The sequence below is a fragment of the Nycticebus coucang genome, chromosome 9 (assembly GCF_027406575.1).
Source record: "Nycticebus coucang isolate mNycCou1 chromosome 9, mNycCou1.pri, whole genome shotgun sequence".
NCBI classification, from domain to species: Eukaryota; Metazoa; Chordata; class Mammalia; order Primates; family Lorisidae; genus Nycticebus; species Nycticebus coucang.
Window position 1 is genome coordinate 75,673,947 of NC_069788.1, and position 21,302 is coordinate 75,695,248.

Here is a 21,302-nt window from a genome sequence, read left to right on the forward strand (position 1 = left end):
TGATCCCCCAGAGGATCCGAGCCTGGGCGACCGCCGACGGATCCGTGGCCCCAGAATACCGGTGGATCCGGTGGAACGCGGGGCCGCCCCGGGCGCCTCCGCTCTGCGGTCGTTGCCCAGCGACCCGGCCGGTGGGGAAGCCCGCGGAGCCACAGCCCCGGGCGAGGCTGGCCTCTCTGGGCCCGGTCTGGGCCCGGGGCCCGGCCCCCGCCCCGGCACCGGCCCGGGCCCGAGCCCGAGCCCGAGCCCGAGCCCACGGGCCGCATAGGCCCTTCACGGCTGAGGGCGCCGCGCCGGCGGCCGGCCGCCGCTCGCTGCCCTCTTTGTCCGTCCACTGCAGGAAGGTCGAGTCCGAGGGGGCGCCAGCCAAGCCGTTCGCCCCACACACTGAGGGGCTCCGGCCTCGGGGCGGCAGCGCCCTCGGAGAGGACGCCGGGGAGGACACGTGGGCCTGCGGCGCCGTAGGGTAAGAGGCCCGAGTCCCAGGGCAATTCGTGATTCCCCACCTGCAGCCCGTGGGCTGGGCTGCTCAGCGAGGCCGCCAGCGCCCAAGAGGGAAAGGGGCCCACTCTCTTGTGGGCCTGGCACCACCCTCTCCAGCCCTTGAACCTCATTTCCCTGCTCACCAAGGCCTACTTGTCTCCAGGCCCCTCCTTCAGGAACCTTGGCCTATTCCAGTCTCTTGGCGCCCTCCTCCAAGGCACACACCTGGGTGGCCTGAGGCAGCGCCACCTAACCAGCAATCTCCTTACTCCTAACCCAGTGCCTGGCATACATAGTTCAAATCCTGAACTATATCTCATCTTTCTTCAGGATACACCTTTCTCTTCGGGAGACAATAAATTGTAAATGATTAGTAAATACACTGATTACTGCTGTGGCTTTAATTTGTGATTCTTTCCAGATAGCTATACCTCAGTCCTTTACTGCTTGTCCTATTGTTAGTTCTCTAATACTTTTACCTTAAACGGTAGTGCGTGTTTGAGGCACCATGGTAGTTTGGTGTGGAAAATACAGTTTGGTCCCTTGGGCCCTTTAGTTCTCTGAAACATGCACGGAGTGAGTGCTTGCTGTGCCATTATTTAAGATTAACCCTGCTTTCAACTGGAGCACTTGTTTCGAATGATTAAAACAGGATTCATAGCCCTGTTTTACAAGTTCCAGATAATTCACCGTATTTTTTCTAATGCATATTTTATCCTCTTAGCTGCTATCTCCTTTCTCACCTCTGACCTTAATTTCCTACTCTTCTGTCAGTTAGATCTTCCCATTTACTTTTGTCTGTGTTCTTTTTTGGTCTGGCTTGCTGCTTGTTTCTGGTTGATTTCAGGTTGTCACCTGCCTTGCCCCCCTAGTTCCTCTTCAGCTTAAGCATTTTCTTAACCTCGGTTAGCTAAGAAGTCAAAGCTCATGCTTTCTTTTTCATAAATGTTGACCTTTACCCATAAATGTGCCTGTTCTTACAACCTGTATAGGATTTTAAGGAAACAGAGAAGCAGCTACAACAAAATGGGGAGAAGAAATGGTGAGAACTGTAGCACCAACCTGCGTGTGTCAAACATCTCTCATGAGGTATGGCAGATGCCATTGAACTTAAACATTTGGTCAGCAGCCCTCATTGCTAAGAGGTAACTCTTAGTGAGTCTTACTATGGTGATAACCCTTGCTGCTTTTGCTTTGTGAGCAGTTTGTCCTGAGTTTTCCTCTTGGCACATTTGGAATAGCAATGTGGAAAATTTTTATTTAACATAGGGAAAGTTAGCCAGCCTTTCAGAAAAATCTCAAAAAACATTTCTAGTTGCAAATGGGTTTTGTTAAAGATGACACTTTGTTATCAATCGGGCAGTGCTTTTTTATTTTCTGGCACATACTTTATGAAAAATATTGGTAAAGGTGGGTTATCAAAAAGTACAATCAAGTCCCAAACTGTTAAGAAATTTGCTAACTAGCTGACTAGCTTTCCTTACCAGTTGACAAATTTGATTGTTTTCATTTTATTGTATAATCTCAACAGGACAGTTTTCATCAACTTTCCTTTACTATTTTATTATAAGGGTATTTCTTTCACATGTATATTTAGTGTATTAGTGTACCAGGATCACACAGCTGAAAGCAGCTTGAGAATCCATTGAGAGGTTTAAAACTACAGATCACTAGGCCTCATCTTTATCCCACTGAATTTGTAGTTATATATATACATATTTTTTTTTGCAACTATTATTTCTAAAAAGCTCCCCCTGGTGATTATGGTGTATAGATTAAACCTGATACATATTATTCCAGAGAGAAGAGAATCAATTTCATCAATTTTATTATTCAAAAGCCTCCAGAAAAAGATGATCTGTGATGTCTCTTTTAATGTTTGACTACCCTTGCTATTAGGAGATACCTCTTTGTGGGTAAATTAAATCCTCATGCTGTATTAATGTAGAGATGATACCAATAATACCAATGTTTCATTTGCTTAGAGCTTAATTTACAAAAGCTTTTCTTATTTGAGCTGGAAACTGAATTCATTGTTTAAAAATTACTTTCAGGCTGGGCGCCTGTAGCACAGTGGTTATGGCGCCAGCCACATACACCAAGACTGGAGGGTTTGAACCCGGCCTGAGCCTGCTAGACAACAATGACATCTGCAACAAAAAATAGCCGGGCGTTGTGGTGGGCACCTTAGTCCCAGCTAATTGGGAAGCTGAGGCAAGAGAATTGCTTGAGCCCAGGAGTTTGAGGTTGCTGTGAGCTGTGATGGCACAGCACTCTACCAAGGGTGACATAGTGAAACTTTGTTTCAAAAAAAAAAAAGAAAATTACTTTCATATAAACTAATCATCTCTTTCACTTTCCATTTTCCAGAATAAATTATAATTCTCCCCAACAGCCATCTTACATTTTCCTCCCATAGCATTCTACACAATGTGTGAATCATAAATACTCAGTAAAAATTAGTACCTTTCCCCTTTCGTTTATTTTTTACCTTTCTTTTGAGTATTTCCCAAGTGTTTCTCAACATCTGGAATCTAAAATAAGTAGTGGGACAGTTAGTGTGAAATATAATGTGAGGATTAGAGATTTTCTATGATCAATGGAAAGATTTTTATAGGCTGTCAGATCTGGTACTCAGATACAGAAGATTGGATGAATGTGTCATTGTGTAGCAGAGATACACTGAAGAGGACATTTCATTAGAATACATTTTAAAAATCAATTTTGAAATCCTGTATCATTATTTTTGCCAAAATGAGAATCACAAATGATTATAAAAGTCTTTCAAGATGCTGATCATATTCTATATTCTCATAATGAGGGAGAGGGGGTCATGAAGCTTTGTGTCTTTTGTCATACTTTACCCAAAGAGCATGTAAAAGTATATATTTGAACTTGTTAAGTTTTTTTACTGTTAAGTTTATCCTAAAAAAAAAAATATATTGTTTTAGAACTTACCTCACTGGAATTTGGATTCAGAAGTACCAGTTTCTGAAAATAAAAACCTCCCACCTGGACGAGATAGTGCAGCAGGTGGTAAGAAATCCTAGATGTGCATATTTATACTGGAATAATCACCCATATTAAAAGGGGATTTGTCTTGACTATAACAGTTTTATGTAACTATTAATTGTCATTTTTTCATGCACATTCTTTCAGGCAAAATTAACAAGGTAAGGATAAATATTTGGTTTTAAATTATTCACAAAACATACTGTTTTAAAAGTATATGTATGTTCTTGAAAAAATTTTCTTCCTCAAAGTTAAATCTTAAGTTTCATTTCTGTAGAATTTTCAAACAAGCCTTTACTATTTCACAGGGCTACAAATTTGTCATTGAATTAATATTTTGTTATAATAGGTGTGTTCAACATAACAATACTATAAATGGTAATTGACACTAGGTTTGGCTTCTTTTTGGTTTTTAAACTTTACTGTACTTTAGTGAATATAGTCTTTTATAGTCATTGCCAAAGGGGAAGTAGTCTGAACACTCAGGATGTCTTGAAGCAGTTGAAATGGTTAATACTTTGTTTTGAAGTAGTGGAAAAAGATTAATCTTTTTATTTACCTTTTTTGATCAAAATAGAAAACACAACTGTAAAATAAAAACTATTAATGATATTCAAGCCTAATTAACACTGGTTAGTTGGTATTTATAATAGATTACATTAATTAGATTAACATCATTCTTACAAGGGTATATGTGAAACTTAGTAAATGTGGAAAGTAAATGTCTTAGCACAATAACTAAGAAAATGCCAGGAAGGCTATGTTAATCACTGTGATGAAAATGTGTCAAACGGTCTATGAAACCAGTGTATGATGCCCCATGATCGCATTAATGTACACAGCTACGATTTAATAAAAAAAAAATTCTGCATATAGATTAACAGCATTAATTAGATTAAAATAATCTAATTAATGTGACTGATTCCTGTTGAAATCAGTAGAAACAAATCATTTCTTTTTTTTTTTTGAAACAAATCATTTCTATATGTATAAAGGGAATATCGCGGGACTTTATATCCCTTGGTTAGAATAAGAACTAGACATTCTTGGAATGAGAATAGGGAACAGAAATATGTTGTGCTTAAAATTAAAAGTCTTCTGCTGCTTTACAGAACCATTTAGAAATTCCAATAAAGTAACTGATTCTAGAACTTAATTTGTCAGAGCATGTTCACAAGACAACACAAGTGGGATTTTATTCATCATACTGATAAAATACTACTTTTAAATCATTTGTAGTTATTAAAATATTGTTAATGAATTTTCTATTCTCAGAATACTATTAAACAAGGGATATTTCAGTTATGGAGTTATCCTTTCACTGAAGGAAGTACTATGGAGAACAAGTAAGAGAATATTTATTTTTGTAAAACCCTAAATTACTGAAATAAATTTAAATACAGCTAAGTTAACTACTCAAAATACAAGGATACAAACAAGCAGGAGAAAAATTTTGTGTGAATAATGGAAAACAATAGAAATTCACCCTAAACTAGGAAGTGGCTGCAGACAGAACAAGATAATCAGAGTAGGTAAGAGATAAGAATTTACTGTGCCCTTACAGTGAAGGTTTAGATGGGTAGAGTTTAGACTTGTTGAAGGGAAAGGAACTGTTTGAAGTACTATTCCATATGCCAGGAACTATTTAATTGCTTATGTGTATTAACTTAACTCTCACACCAGTCTTATAAGTAGGTACTGTTATCATCATCCTGTTTTACAGATGAGGGCCTTAAAGCATGGTGGCAAGTAACTTGTCCAAAGTGACACTACTAACAATGGTAGAATCAGGCCATAAAAGCTTGGTCCATGCCCATAGCCACTATAGACCTTACCTAGGTTTGGCTTTTAACTTTTTGGTTTTCAAACTTTATTGCACATTAGAAAAAACTAGCATGCTTCTGGAAAATATAGATTACTAGCATTTGAAAATACTTATAAACACTGCTTTGTGTCATTTTTACATAGTATCTTAGTTCATGGATCCTGAGTTTCAGGCCTCCACTTTATCTAGTTTCAGCAATAGAGTTCACTTGATAGCAGCTATCTCTTAGCCAGAGGATTTTTCCTCCTGGAGGCCTAGGGTAAAGCTCACCTTATCTTAAAACAAGGGAGAAATCAAGAAATGCTAAAGGAAATTATGGTGACTAATGTTCTGAGGGGGACAGGAAAGGGTATTTCTTTGTGACAGAACTCAACTGGGAACAAGGATTTCAAGGTAAGAGGTCTAATGAAGTGAACAAATTTCATCATTGTAGCAGAGAAGCAAATATAAATTGATTCAGTAGAATGTACTGGGTAGGATCATAGGCATGGGTTTCCACCACCCTTCAAATCCCAGTTTCACCACTTAAAAAACTTTGCCACTCTCTACCTCAATTTCCTTATCTGTAAAAGGTGAAAGATAAAAAGCACATGTCTCATGAGGTTGTTGTAAGGACTAAATAAAACAATGTCTTTGATAAGTATTTGCAGGTAACATTGGGTAGGCTTGCTTAATAATGTTGCAGAAGATGGCAGTTTGGGATCAATAAAGTATTAAGATTTTTCTCAACCAAGTGCAGTGGTACACACCTGTAATGCAATTACACAGAAAGCTAAAGTGGGAAGATCCTAGAGGCCAGGGAGTTTAAGACCAGCCTGGCAACATAGTGAGACCCCCATCTCTAAAAAAAAAAAAAAGTAGCCAGGCCTAGGGGTGCATGCCTGTGGTCTCAGCTACTTGGGAGGCTGAAGTAGGAGGACTGCTATGATCATGTCCCTGTACTCCAGCCTGAGTGATAGAGACCCCATTGTCTCTAAAACATTTTTTTTCTCTTCAATATATAATCAAATAAAAAGAATAAAATTATAACTTTCATTTAGTGTTTAATATTTTGCAAAGTGTATGTGTATAAATTGTCTCACTTCTCAGACTACCTCTGATGTAGGCATTATCATTTCCATTTTGCTCACTCACCTCTGGCAAAGGGGTTCAAGCCTAGGCCTTCTGCCTCCAGAGTTTTTACTATACTATGTGACTTGTGTCTACTAACAATTATAAATTTAAGGTGATTTTCCTGTGGTTTTTAGAAGGCAAGGCAATACACCTAGTATTTAGCTAAATGAGTAAATTTTTATCATTTTCTGTAAATGAAAGTATTTTTCAGAACCCTTTTAGATTACTTTTATCTTTATTATAAAGTGGCCTTAAAGGAAGCTAGAAGATATCAAGACTATATGTCAGCTAGTACATGAAATGTTTCAATGTCAATACTTCAAGTTTTCTTAAATCTACAAAACTTTGTGTTCTATGGCCTGACATTTTTACAGTTTAATTTTAATATAATTTTTGGAAGTATTATTCCTAAAATAGAAGAGGCCCATTAGATGAAAATTACTTGGGATTATATCTCTGATAAGTTTTGATATATATTGTTTGCTTCCTTTTTTTTTTTTTGGTAGAGATAAGTTTCACTTTATTGCCCCCTGTAGAGTGCTGTGGCGTTATCACACAGCCACAGCAACCTCCAACTCCTGGGCTTAGGCAATTCTCTTGCCTCAGCCTACCGAGTAGCCGGGACTACAGGCGCCTCCCACAATGCCCAACCATTTTTTTTTGTTGCAGTTTGGCCAGGGCTGGGTTTGAACCCGCCACCCTCAGTATATTGGGCCGGCGCCCTACCACTGAGCCACAGGTGCCACCCTGCTTTCTTTTTTTTCTTAGTTAAAAAATCCCAATGGCAAACATAGAAGGCTTTGTTAAGTAACCTAACTACATTCTTTAGAAGTTTCCTTTTATATCTAATTCTGGGTTAATAAACATTTCACTGTAATTGCATATACATGTATAATATAGGCAAATAGATACAGTTAGCCACTTTTAGCCCAGTGTTTATTCATAGTGACAGCTATTTGAGGTATCATCATCTAGTTACCTTTGCTTGCACAAAAGGATACCTAGTTAATATTTGAATCTATACTAACAAAATTTATATAGTTGTGTATAATTAGAGGACATCTTGAAAATAATGTATTTCTGTTAGCTACACATATGCCTTTGGGAAGAAAACATTAACTGATTTGATAAAGGTTAATCATATTTTAATAGCATTTAAATTCTAGTCAACAAACCATTCATTAATTAAATTATTTTTTTAAGGGAATTCAAAAAATCTTCAATGGAAACTGGCTTTAATGTAACCAGTAATCCTGTAAGGCTTTTTACTTTGAACCACTCATTGACAAGTGCTTCAACTGACAAGCAAGCTGGTCCTGACCTTGGATTGCCAGTTTCATTAGGTCTCTGCTGGCCCTATGCTGATGGAGACTTTAAGGACAGAAATGAGCTTCATATGAATTCATGTTCAACTATAGAAAACAACAATGGTGAAACTTTATCTGCTCCAAATTGGAATTTGAAATATGGAAACAGTAGTGTGGAAGAAAATTTAACAGATGAAAGTGATTTATCAGAAAATGAGAAAGCAAGTGATACTTTACTTAGCTATTTTAAGAAGATGGACTTGAACTTAAAGCCAGAAACAATAGAAAACGTTGAAGAATCTTTCACTGAGGAACCCAATGAAGTATTTCCATATCCTGATTTTCTCCCTCCTCCTTTAAATTCTCTGGACTTGCACAAGTTAGCCCTCTCAAAATCTGAAAATTGGAAAGCGACAGTGGAACCTCCAGAAAACTCTATTGAAAATTTGGTAACTCGTTTACTGGAACTAGAAAGATTACAACATATGACTATACAAAAAGAGAGGCCAAGATTACAAACTACTTTCTGTACTCCAGCAGTTACGGAACGACCCTCTTCCTCCAAGGCTATACCAAAAGTGAGACAGCCAAAACTTTCCGACTCTTTGAGTCTTCAGACGACTTGTGTAGAAAAAAGTCGAGAAAAAAGAAAAAATTCTGGTACTTGCAAGCTGGAACAAAATACTTCAAAATGGAATTGGAGCAATGCTGGCAAATATAAATGGGATTCTAGACCACCATCTCTAAAAAGTTCATCCACAACAAAACAACTGATTGCAACTTACGATGATTTTAAGAATCCCAAAAGTTCCATTTTAAATCCATGCCAAGAACTCTCATCTAAGCCTACTACTGCCCAAACAACTCAATCGCTAGTTAAAATGGTCTCAACAAGATGTCTGCCACCAAGGTCTCCAATACCAGTTTCACCTGTACCTCTATCTTTTCCTGACAGTCTAAAGGAAGAAATTAAAGGACCAAGGACCAAAAAGAAACTCTACCGAAAAAATATAGTGTTGAATAGACCATTCTATATTCAGAAGTTAAACTGTTTGTCACCTTCTTTTATTACTAAGGATAAGTACTCACCCATTGACCAAAAATAACTTCTTTGATACATCTCAGTGTGAGCAAATCTATTCCAAGAAGCTCAGCTAAGATATAGTTCATTATTCTGAGATAAAAGTATTAAAGAAACAAAAAAAATCACACAAAACAATTGCTTGATGTGGTATGGGAGTGGAATTTGTGAAAATCACCACTGTCTATAAATCCAAGGGCTACTATACTGACATATTTGACAATCTTTTGCATGTTATGTTTCAAAGAAATGTTTTACTTAGTAAACTATTCAAAAGATTGTTTTTTATAGTTTCCCAATATAATTCCATCATCGATAAATGGCGTAACTGACTTATTGCTGCTGTAGTTATTTTTTTACTGTGTCTTATTTTATATTCACAAGAGTTACAGTTACCTCTATTGAGATTTTTGAAGTATTTCTCACTCTGGTAACTTTTTTCCTCTCCCCGTCTCCACAAATTTTGACCTAGCCTTTGGGAATTTGCTTCCCCCTTCAAAGCTCAAGTTGTTCTGTTAAATAAAGACCTTTTCCTCCCAAATTCTTAAAACTTTCCATTTCCCAGGCCTTTTCTTTGTTTCATACATGACAAGATCAGTTCTCTTTGGTGCCCCAACTACAGGGTTGGGCATGAAATAATCCTCTTCCATTCAGACCTGATAGTTATAAATTGTTAAAAATTTACAATGATCTTATCCAAATGAAAAATTGGGTAAGATTATTGTCCACAGAGCAGCCCAAATCTCACATTACTGGAACTTTGAAGTTTCTAAGTTTTAACCCTGGTTAGTTGAAACTCTCAAATAGCTAAAGCTTAACTCATTAACAGGTGAAAAAGGGAAACTACCTGATTGACAAACTTTACTGCATCTAAGAATCAGAGAAATAAATAAAAGAGTCCTGGCTTCTATTTCAAGCCTACTGAACAAAATCTTCAGAAGTGGCACCCACAGACAAATCATAAGCAACATTCCACGTGATTTTAATACAGGTGGTTCTTGGATCACACTTTCAAAAGTGCAAAGGAAAAGACTTGATGCAACATGTGTAAATCAAAGGTTTGGATGTTTTGGGATACACTGTGCTTTGGTTTTAATGGATAGTTGGTAAATTGAAATTAATTTTTTAAACATTAAAAAATAACATGATTGGGTGGCGCCTGTGGCTCAAAGGGGTAGGGCACTGGCCCCATATGCCGCAGGTGGAGGGTTTAAAACTTCAAATATTATCCAAAGGTACCAAATAACCTCTCTCCACCCAACCCCACACACAGCCCCTATTAAGTTTTTGTGTATCACATCCCCAAATGAGTTGGACTATTTATGGGATGGTATGAGATGAATTAAGGGTTAATTCAAATAAATGTTGGGAGAGCAGCTGTAGCTCTTTTCTACGTTAGAAAAAGGGTCAAATTGTTTTAGAAATGGGTCACCAGCATGCTTAATTTTTAAATTAATTTCACAAAATATTCTAGAACATAGCAATACAAAAGCAACACAGCATTAGAAAATAAACTGGTCAGATTCCCTTGGTATAATGGAATTATACTCATTAATCCAAAGCGTTATATCCTTTTTATAAAATTATAATACAAAACAGATTTACATTTTCACTCAATTCCAACTGTGACCTTTGTTTCCCATCAACCACTTTTACTCATTCTTGCAATTCCTTTCAAATTGTGTTGACCCTTAGTTTTTACCAGCCCTTTGTAAACCATTCTTTTCTAGTTTCATTACCAATCTAAATTTTGAAGGTTGCAAAAACCTTCAAAAGGGGGCATGCCTGCTTTGTTCACTACTGTATCTGGCAGGTAGAAGATATCCCTAAATTTTAAGAGTATGACTGACAAAGGGTTTTTTTCATCATTGTTGTTATGCATGAGATAATAGAAGTGACAGCTCCACCACCACTGTCTCATTTGAACCCAGTATCTGCCACTTGACAGCTCTAACACCTTTGGCAAGTCTGCTTAACCACTCCGTGCTTCACCTTTTCTGATTTGGAGAGTATCTTTTAATTTCATAATCACTTGAGGATTAAATGACCTAAGTGCAAAACTATCTGGCATATAGCAGATACTCAAAAAAACACACAAGGGAGGTAAGAATGATGCAGGAAAGCAGACTAGTTTAAGAATGAGCTGCCTCAGAACTAATTTATTCAAAGTGCAGAAATAGTAATTCCTAACAAATTAATGTCCTGCTTCTTGCCAAGCACAAGGACATGGTGTAAGTAAAACAAACACTGAATTTCCTTGGAGGCCAGCACTGGCAGTAGGCATAGGAGATGGAAAAGCGACCAGAAGTGGGAAGTTTGTAGAGACTAGAAATGTACCATCTCAACTTTACCCTATAAATAAACACAGGAAAAGACTTGGTTCAAATGAGCAACACATACTAATTTAATGAAATGTAGAGGTCACCACAGAGGGGATAATGGGAAAAATGAACCCAACTTCTACCATTATCTTTGAAGAACAAAACGTGGAGTTTATAAAACACATAAATTTTGTTCAGGAAAATTTAGATTAACTTGGTTTGCCCTTAACTTTTTATGTTTAGCTCTCCAGTAATACTTTCTCAGTCCCTTGTTGGGTCTTTGTGAGGTCAAATCTGACTTTCTAACAAGAGAAACACACATAAAAGGTCCTCAACCAATACACTCTTATCAGTGTTGTTCAACCTTTATCTCACAGCACACTCGAAGCTATAAACTTCCATGGCACACTTATTTTGGTGAAAAAAAAAAGTATACTGAATGTGCTTTTAACTTCTTTGGAAAATAATTATAATGATCTTTAAAATCTTTTACAGTACATCTAAGATCCACTCACAGCAGTAGTTGAAAGTCATTGCTCTACATACTATTTTCCCTAGAATGGACCAGTTACGACGACCCCACTGGCCACTTTAGATGATTATATAGCCCCCCAAAATTACAACTAAGGCCTTAACAAGGCCAGCCAATATATAATCTGACCTATTTCTTTTAAAGCCATGACTGAACAAGACTAGCCTCTACTTGCCTTGAGATGGGGTTAGTTCTAGCTGGGGTGAGAGTATTCTGTAAAACCAGATGCCCTATCACAGTCACATAACTTCCCTGTTGCTGTTATTTTATTCACTGTTTTTAAAACCCTAAAACAAGGCTCGGCGCCTGTGGCTCAAGTGGCTAAGGCACCAGCCACATACACCTGAGCTGGTGGGTTCAAATCCAGCTCAGGCCCACCAAACAATAATGACGGCTGCAACCAAAAAATAGCAGGGCGTTGTGGCGGATGCCTGTTGTCCCAGCTACTTGGGAGGTGGAGGCAGGAGAATCGCTTAAGCCCAGGAGTTGGAAGTTGTTGTGAGCTGTCATGCCATGGCACTCTACCCAGGGTGATAGCTTGAGGCTCTATCTCAAAAAAAAAAAAAAAAAAGCCTAAAACATGTCCTTGAAAGAGAAAGTGGGCAGATTAAGCATAAAAGCCCAAGATTTGTCAGTCTTCCATATGGACAATTAATCAATTCACACTATTGTAAAAAAGGGAGTTAGCTCATCACTTATTATGTTTCGATTACTAGGAAAACCAAAGCAGAAACATACATAACAGCAACTTGAATATAATATACCCTTAGTGTTCTGCACCTAGTGATTTGAACATGTTATGATGTTTGTGAGGAAAATCCAAACTCAAGCAAAGATAAAACCAGGAGACAATATAGTAACAATAGGCATATTTTATTAAGTGTCCCAATAAGTTGTGACTGGGAACATGCACTGCTCAAATGCAAGTTACAATTCAAATGATACTATGAACAATTAGAATACACATCTGAGTATTTTCAGAGATCAGCTTTCATTATCTTGATCACTAAATGGAAAGGTTCTTCAGAAGAACAGTACCTTACCCTATATAGAAGGAGAAGAAAAATTAAGGATGCCGTAATATTGTCTAACAAAGTAACTGAAGAACATTTTAAAGCTAATTTAATGTACATTATTGACATATAAAAAAGATGAAATTGTTGTGAACATTTCTATAAGGAGGACACTCCATCTAGAAGGACAATAAAACTCATATTGAATATAAGCTGGAACTGGGACACTATTAAGAAAGAAACACATTTATGAAGCCAAATTGGTGATGATGTCATTGTTAACTAAAGGAAGGAAATCACACATTTGAATATATGGCTTCTTTCCTACTTTAATATTTAAAAGGGCATTCTTAAACTGCCTAAATCTTAATATATATAATTCCTTTGTGTTCAGAGATTTTATTTTTACTCATACACAGCTAGAATATTCCTTAAAAATGATGATAAAATATAGGTACAACATAGGAAGAATGAAAATATGGAACTACACCGAGAATATTACATTTCACTACATCTACCTACATAAGACATTATATAAATAATTTCATATTGTAAAAGTGTCCTGAGTATTTTTGTAAGGAAAAAAGTGATAATTATAATGGTAAGATAAAAACTGGATTATCTTAAAATTATTTTGACAGAAAGTGAAAGGAGATAGCTATTGGGGAACGAAGAAACAGGATGTTATTAATAAGGATTTAAAGGGTAACTATAAATACTAAGCTCAACATTCTGACCTCATTTCTTCTGACCTTCAAGAAATTCTAGTGCATTTAAAATGTATATGCTTTCCAGATCTCAATTATTCTACCAACCCTACAACTATAAGAACTTTGAGAGCTATTCCTAAGACTTTTGTGAACCCTCAAGTCTGAGCACTTGCTATCATTTTTTCCATGAAGTGTAATAAAAACCTTAATGATAGGTAAATGTACTTGAAAACTATAACTACTCTGAAACATGAATGCAGGTTTATTAAGAAGCATCATTCACTAAACGACCTCAATCTAACAGAGGTCTTTTGCGGAGTTCCAAATTTCTGCCTCAGCAAAATTACAAATTCTAATACAATTATGTACATGTATATAACAACATTTTACAGAGTTCCTTTAAATAGGTAAGTCTAGAAATGCTAAATTTGGGGGATGTAAAAAAAAAAAATCTTACAGTATCACCTCCCTTAAGAAGAAAAACTGACAACAGTTCTGAATATTCTGTCTACTATGAGATTGAAGCATTTGCTAAAAACAAGGTCAGAAATGGGAAAGTTGGAGAATAGGTATTAAAGGAGCTAAACAGTTTTACTAAAATTTAAGTTTCTTCTACATCTACCTAAAGCCGAAGATTACCGTTAGATATATGCTATTTTGGTGATTGCTGTTTTTCTAATAATCCTTAGGATCCAATTTTGACAACGATGTGTTAAATGGAATTTCATCATCTAAGAGCCTTCTACATGTGTATCACTAAATTTGACCACTATTTTTGTTTTAGGGGAGGAAGAATTAGGGTAAAGGCAGGAAGTATGATAAAACAGGCACTTAACAGATGAACACAATAGCACTATTATTCTAAATACCAAACACTAATGAAACCCAAATCATAATGCTGAAAACTAAAAAAATTAGACAAAAACTAAATGGAGGATTCTTTTTTGTTTTTTAATCTTTTATGGGACAGAAACCTTAGCTCATGTCTTCTGGTTGTCATCATCTTCCACTGAGCTGCACCTAAAACACAAAGAACAAGTAACAAGCAACTTTGTTTTTTAAGGAATAGGTAATAGTTTTGAAGGCATATGATGAACTGTTTCTAGTGGAAGTTAACTTACTTAAAATTACATTAAAATAAAGACATATATTATCACAAGAAGCATCATAATGTTTAACTATCTGAGTGAAAAGTAACTACAAAAGGCTTGAATATGCAGCATACTATCACCCAAATAAATAATGGTGGGAAAAATCACTACCCATTTCATTGAGGTGGAAAAGCTGCACCTGTGATGCCTTATTTAAAAGGCTTCACTCTACCTGAAGATGAAAATCACCTTGTATTTATTTTAGTAAGTCTAAACCATGAAGAGACGGGATGTAGGCTCAGAGTTGGGTTATTATATCATCTATCACCTTCCTGGCTGTAGGTCATTTCATGTCTTTAAATGGAGCAAAACCCACCAGAAGAATGCTGCTATTCTGATTTTCCATTCTTGAATGCACCAAAATGTGCATGCTTGTTGTAATTAGGTGCCTGGGTGAATAAAAAAATCCCATTTACAATTTAAAAATATAATTTAAGCCCCTAAAATTTGATTATTTTCCATATTACTCAGGGAGACAAGCATTTAATTCACCCCCAAACAGAATAGAGTAGATATACTTCTGCAAATGCTCTTCTATCACGTTAAAAATACAAATTCCTTTGTGTTGCAAAACCAAGCTGATTTACATGATTTTGTTTTAAATTGTTGCTAAATGTTTATCTACACATGCTGTCAGAAATAACCTTGTTAAGAAGGTGAAGCTGGTGTCTCAGCAAATCAGACCCCTTGGAGAAGGCGTTGAATGGCCTGTGCCCCGTTTTCCTTTTTCTCTTTCCGCACCATCAAAAGGAAAAGTGAGAAAATAGCAGAAACATTAGTTAAATCCTGAATTATATCCCATAACCTACAGGAATAATCTCACTACACTGAAAACTGACAAAATTTGTAGGATTTTTGATGAAATAATTAGGATCCTAATTATTAATAAAATAAACTTTTGGCTAGTTTTACATCTTTAACAAATAATACTTTCAATTAAAGACTTTCAGGAAAAAAATTAAAGGTAGCTTTTAACTAATTTATGGTTTACCTGACTTACCAGCACTGAAGACAAAAACTTTTAAAAATGGCTACAAATGCCTTGTTCACAAAAGACTTTATTATCTAGTGATGCATACTGAGAACATACAGAAATCTGCATGGTCCACTTCACATGCAGGAGAACAATCTTCCCTTTACAATAAGTGAGTGTCAACTGTTTTATGCAATAGACAACACCTTAAGGTCACATTCTTAAAGAAAAGCTTCATTTACAAAAGAAATAAAAGGTAAAGAAGCAATTACCGCTTTTAAAAAGCAGCTGCTTTGTTCAAGAGTGGAAGGTTTATGCCTGTATTGAAAGACAACATGATCACAAATAATGAAAACAATGAACAAATGAAAAACACTTTTACCATAAAGCAGTACACTTTCAAAATGACATACAAATAGTTAAAAATTTCATTATGTTGTCTATCTAACTTTTAAATATGAGGACTTTTAGAATTGGGCCTCAACATTTGTAATTAGTAAATGAAAACTACGCATTGTCTATGTCACTAAGAACTGTATTTAACAAAATGTATATAAAGTCTATAGCAAGTTGATTTTAAAAAAGTAAAGTTATTAAGAAACAGTACACTGAAGGCGCTCTATCCATCAAGCGCGTACTCTTTAAATTTTAAATGTGATGAACAGAACAGAAATTGTAACTATGCCACAGTTGCAATGCCAAAAAATAAAACAAGATCAGTTATCACACATGCAGGAAATTCTGCCACAAAGCTAATATCCCTCATTTGTCAATTGTTCCAATAAAATAACATCTTAAAACACCAGTGATGTTGATGGTTTAGCTTACCTTCAGTGTACTGAATGCTGTACACAACCTGCTTTAAAAGAGGAGACCATCCCTGCAGGCAGGCTCAAGAAGGAACAGACCCCTTTCGGCACTGACTACACCAAGGGCATGCTGCTGTGGCCTGCACACACACACCTAGGAAAACGTGAATATAAACAGCATTTATGCTGGCCATTTTATCTGAAGACCAAAATGAAGCCAAGTCTGCTAAAAACAAATCAACCACCCAGTATTACTACTCATTTTTTAACAGATGCTTTTGTCTTTTATGTGAACTGCAACCATATACATTAGCACTGTAATTTTGTGCAGTCTTGGCAATTAAAACAGTTCTACAGTGAAATTTCACGTAAGACACAAAACAGATTAGCTAACATTTCTAAAAGAAATTATCACCCTTGGTGTTAATTCAAATATATCATGCTTCCTCAAATTTGCTGGAGAAATATTTATAAGTTTATATACATTAATAAACTGCTGTGAAATTTCTTCAGTCTTTGTATTTAATTACTTAAACCCTTGGAGTTTCTTCATCTCGTTTAAATTTTTTCCTGAATGAAGGCATGCTGTAGGGCCTGGTTGATGCTAATTCGTTTAGCTGGGTCCAACATTAGGATCTGGTCCAACAAGTCCTTTAGCTGGTGTACTTTTTTACGTTGGTCTTCAGGAAGTCGCTGGCACCCAATCAAGTCAGCCAACAGGTCCTTAGTTGGATTAATGGTGCTCATAACAGTAACTTTCTCCTAAAAATAATTTTTAAAATGCATATCTCTAAATAAGTTACTAAACATATATAACTTAAATCAGACTGTTTCTGGGTCTATCAAAAATATTAGGAATATATACATAAAAATCAATACACAGTCATGTGCCTGCTGCTTAACAATAAAGCAAGAACAGACTGCATATTGACAGTGGTCCTGTAAGAGTAGAAGACTACATTTTACCTATACCTGTTCTGTGTGTCTATTAGAGACAAAAGTATTTACCATATGTTATAACTGCCTACAGTATTCAGTATAGTGACATGCTATACAGTTTTGCAGCCTGGGAGCAACAGGCCATACAATAGACCCTAGGTGTACAGCAGATTGTCTTCATCTACGTTTGTCCAAGTATACCACATGATATTCACACAATGATGAAATCTAACAACGCGTAGTTCCCGGTCATTAAGCAACGTGTGATTCTCTATCATTATCTACTAGCTAAAAATTTTTATGTGGCTTCCTCTATCCTTTACATTTTATCAAGAAGCAATGAAAAGACTAAAATGGAAAAGGTCAACCCCACCATAGTAATGAAAACAGTTAGCACTTGCTGTGTGAAATGTAGCTTCCCTATCCCTTACCTGAAGGGGTAAAAGACAAACATGTAAATAAGTCAATGCTCTGAGAAAGTCAGGGACACATAGTTATAAGGTGGCAAAAATAAGGAAATCATTATTTCTAAAATAAGGAGGTTTTAGAAAGGCTCATACAGAAGTGTATTTCAGCTGAGGCGTGAAGTTTGTAAATTTTTTAGGGACTTGGGTAGTGCAGGAAATGAATAAGCAAAGGCACAGAGCCAGCATGTTTTCTGCTCAAGTAAAATGGGGTGGGTTTACTGAGCACACTGAGGGAAGGGGGAACTGCTGAAGGCAGAGTTCATATCATGAATAACCTGGTCTTTCATTCCTAAGTACTCAAATATATCTTATACATAGTAAGGACCCAATGAAGAGTTTTACGCACAAAGAATAACATCATCAGAGATGTTTAAAAAAAAGCCTCGGCACCTGTAGCTCAACAGCCAGGGCGCCAGCCACATACACAGAAGGAAGCAGGTTCGAGCACAGGCCGGGCCTGCCAAACAATAACAACTACAACCAAAAAACAGCCGGGCACTGTGGCAGGCACCTATAGTCCCAGTTACTTGGGAGGCTGAGGCAAGAGAATCACTTAAGCCCAAGAGTTGGAGGTTGCTGTGAGCTGTGATGCCATAGCACTCTACTGAGGGTGACACAGTGAGACTCTGACCCCAAAAATTAATTAATTAAAAAAAAAAAAATCACTCTAGCATCATTACAAAAGATACATAGGAAGACAGAACAAGAAAGTAATCCAAGGAACTGGTGATGAGGGCCTAAATATGACCTATAATAAAATCGAATTCCTCATACTAGAAAAACATTTTAAAAATCCTTTCATCTTTTTCATAATTTATTATTCAGGAACTGGCCAATAACAAAAACAGAACTATTTTCTGTTTTTTTTTAAAAAAAATTCACAGCTCCTAATGCCACCTTAGTACTCAATTCATTAATGATGAAACAACTATTTAATGCACATAATTTAAACACTTACCCTCTCCGTTACTTTATCAACTTCTATGTACATGAAGTTCAAATTTTGATCAAAATGTTGGTCTTTAAATACACCTTTACGAATCATCTACAAAGCAAAACAGAAAAACTTGGGGTTTGAACTATCATGAAACAGGTCTACTAACAATTTAATACATAGTTAAGTTACATGACATATTTAGACTGAGTTTGTTTGATCTCAGATTCCTTTGCTTTCAGTACTTTTTTACACACCTTTGGAAAAGTTAATAAAAATGCTGTACCTATAATAACTGAATAGCATGAAATAATATTTTCTTTTTTTTTTTTTTTGAGACAGAGCCTCAAGCTGTCGCCCTGGGTAGAGTTCCATGGCATCACAGCTCACAGCAACCTCCAACTCCTGGGCTCAAGCTATTCTCCCGCTTCTGCCTCCCAAATAGCTGGGACTACAGGGACCCGCCACAATGCCCGGCTATTTTTTGGTTGCAGCCATCATTGTTGTTTGGCAGGCCCGGGCTGGATTTGAACCTGCCAGCTCAGGTGTATGTGGCTGGCGCCTTAGCTGCTTGAGCCACAGGCGCCGAGCCATGAAATAATATTTTCTGAAGCAGTAACTTACAGCCAATTATTTTATTGAATTCGGCTTTCACTATGTAAAACCGGAAGTAAATACAAAATCATTTGTTCTTAGTAAAAATACTGAGGTCTTTTCTCTGCGCAGTTAGAAAACCTAATAGTATTTTACACATGTTCCAACAACAGCACTGACATTACACAGGTCAGACTTCATTAAATCAAATATCAACACAGCTAATTTCTCTGCACAACTTACTCTAAACAAGCTCAACATTAATTTGGACAGTATCTGAACATCATAATGGCTTTCTGACCTACAAGGAGAAAAATAAGAAATTCAGCAAATAAGCTGAAATCTTAAACAATTAAGATATGGTCCTCAGATATTTTAATGAACACCTAAAATTCTTGCTTCCTGTTAAACAAATTGGCATCATTAGCTGAAGCAGCAAGGGTGAGTTAGAAAGGTATCATATCAAATGAATTTTCTTGGTACCCTTCTTTCCCAAATAACCTCTAATCTTTAATAAACTGATCATCATCAAGTTCCTCTCACGATATCCAATATTCATCTTTTCATTCTCTGACCACAAAATACCTCCTTACATTTTAACTTACATTTTAATGCATCTTTTCTCCACGCCATCTTGCAAATTTGCGACTTTTACCAACAAGTTTATATGCCCAAGAATACTGTTGCTTCTGTGCCCATCACTGACAAAGTTCTCTGATTCTCTTTTGATAGCTCTTAGGTGATTAGAAACACTAATTTAAACACCAGAAATGGGGGAAAAAGCTAAGAAATCTTTGTAGCCATCTATTTGCCTCTGAAACCTTTGCTCTATAGCTCACTACTGGTGAGCAAGTATCAGTGGTCCATCAGTTTATGAAACAGTTAAGACCTTGAAAAAATAAGCTTATATTAATGTCCTACCTTATTTGGCATCTTTCCTTTGAGATCCATAGCGAGCTTCAACATATGGTTATTGGTTTTGCCAGGAAATAAAATTTTTCCAGTATAGAGTTCATATAAGGTACAACCTACAGACCACATATCTATACCATAGTCATAGCTTTTACCTATAACTGAAAGCAAAATGAAAAGCTGTAATGAGGATAAAATGACTATTATTTTAATTTCCATTAATGGGGGACTGACTTAGTATAGAAGATAACCACAATTTCAATACCTTAGTTTGGTGATTAGTTTCATGTTCTTTCCCACTAATTCTTAATAAGAGACTCAAACTTAAAAAATGGGAGTACTGGGCAGAAATTGAAGAGGTAAAAAAACACCTTTCTTCTCTTATTTTTCATTTCACCTTTTAGTGAAGGTGCTAATCAGCCTAAACCAAGGCAATAGCAAGAGAAAAAACAAAGGTCCCACACAATCTATAAATGTGATAATCAGACCTTGAATTATCAAGAGCAGTCTTCTAAAGTCGAAGATTTTCCACAACTGTTTTGCTACTCCTGCCCGACATGATCAAGACTCCTGTCACAACTACCTTCATTCCACCTGAGGAGGATGAACTTGCTATGGTTCCCTTTCTCATGAATGAACTTGTGCAGCTGCTGAAGCATGACGGAAAACAGTGCTTAGACATTAAATATACTGCTTCCACCACATATGATGGCCTAGGTCAAAGAGTATTTTAAGAAACTTACTGATTTCAGGAGCACGATAAAATCTACTGACAAGGTAAGGTGTTATGTCGTTATCCGCAACATGTGAAGCTGACCCAAAATCACAAAGCTTTAAAATAGTTTTTGATTCATTAACCTGAAAAACATTTTAAAAACATTTGTAATTCAAGCCAGGATTAAGACAAATAAATAAAAATAATTGGTTCTGAGAAGCCAACAATGAGAACAAAGGCCCTCATTTTAAAATTCCTCTTCTATTTGTTTAACTCAGTTTCCTACTTTAAGAGTAAAAGCTATCAAATATTTGATTGCAATTAGTGAACATTTTTCAATGAGGAAATGTGAGATAGTACCAAGTAAATTTAATTTTAATAACATTTTTTAGAGGGTGGGTAGTGAGAGAA

General features: G+C 36.5%; 2 protein-coding genes across 12 annotated transcripts in view; one reads left to right on the forward strand and one right to left on the reverse strand.

Moving 5' to 3' along the window:
- Positions 1–245: 245 nt before the first annotated feature.
- FAM217A (family with sequence similarity 217 member A) lies at positions 246–9,333 on the forward strand. 3 transcript variants are annotated; one of them, XM_053602032.1, is made up of 5 exons: positions 246–466; positions 1,476–1,628; positions 3,435–3,519; positions 4,771–4,841; positions 7,637–9,333. In XM_053602032.1, exons 2-5 carry the CDS (start codon positions 1,510–1,512, stop codon positions 8,844–8,846), a joined length of 1,485 nt encoding a protein of 494 aa, XP_053458007.1. In that variant the 5' UTR covers positions 246–466; positions 1,476–1,509; the 3' UTR covers positions 8,847–9,333. The 3 variants fall into 3 exon arrangements, with proteins under 3 accessions (XP_053458007.1, XP_053458008.1, XP_053458009.1); XM_053602033.1 differs by having other exon boundaries at positions 1,476–1,572; XM_053602034.1 differs by lacking the exons at positions 246–466; positions 4,771–4,841 and having other exon boundaries at positions 1,542–1,572.
- Positions 9,334–12,531: 3,198 nt separating this feature from the next.
- Positions 12,532–21,302, reverse strand: part of PRPF4B (pre-mRNA processing factor 4B) — a 42,571-nt gene continuing 33,800 nt past the window's right edge. The window contains exons 12-21 of one of the 9 annotated variants that reach the window (XR_008382393.1): positions 20,920–21,034; positions 20,186–20,337; positions 18,695–18,781; positions 16,815–17,092; positions 16,350–16,484; positions 15,794–15,839; positions 15,193–15,279; positions 14,865–14,937; positions 14,372–14,417; positions 12,532–12,718 (exon numbers count right to left, since the gene is read on the reverse strand). Coding sequence is in view for 3 of the 9 variants with exons in the window: in XM_053601926.1 (XP_053457901.1) it covers positions 16,889–17,092; positions 18,695–18,781; positions 20,186–20,337; positions 20,920–21,034 (558 nt within the window). In the remaining 6 variants the exon portion in view is untranslated. The other 8 variants (XR_008382394.1, XR_008382398.1, XR_008382395.1 and 5 more) reach the window with 8 other exon arrangements.

Coding starts and splice junctions, on each gene's coding strand:
- FAM217A (XM_053602032.1), top strand. CDS start 1,510: ATGGGGAGAAGAAATGGTGAGAACTGTAGCACCAACCTGCGTGTGTCA. Junction 3,520..4,770: donor ACGAGATAGTGCAGCAGGTG/GTAAGAAATCCT, acceptor TTCTATTCTCAG/AATACTATTAAACAAGGGAT. Junction 4,842..7,636: donor GGAAGTACTATGGAGAACAA/GTAAGAGAATAT, acceptor TATTTTTTTAAG/GGAATTCAAAAAATCTTCAA.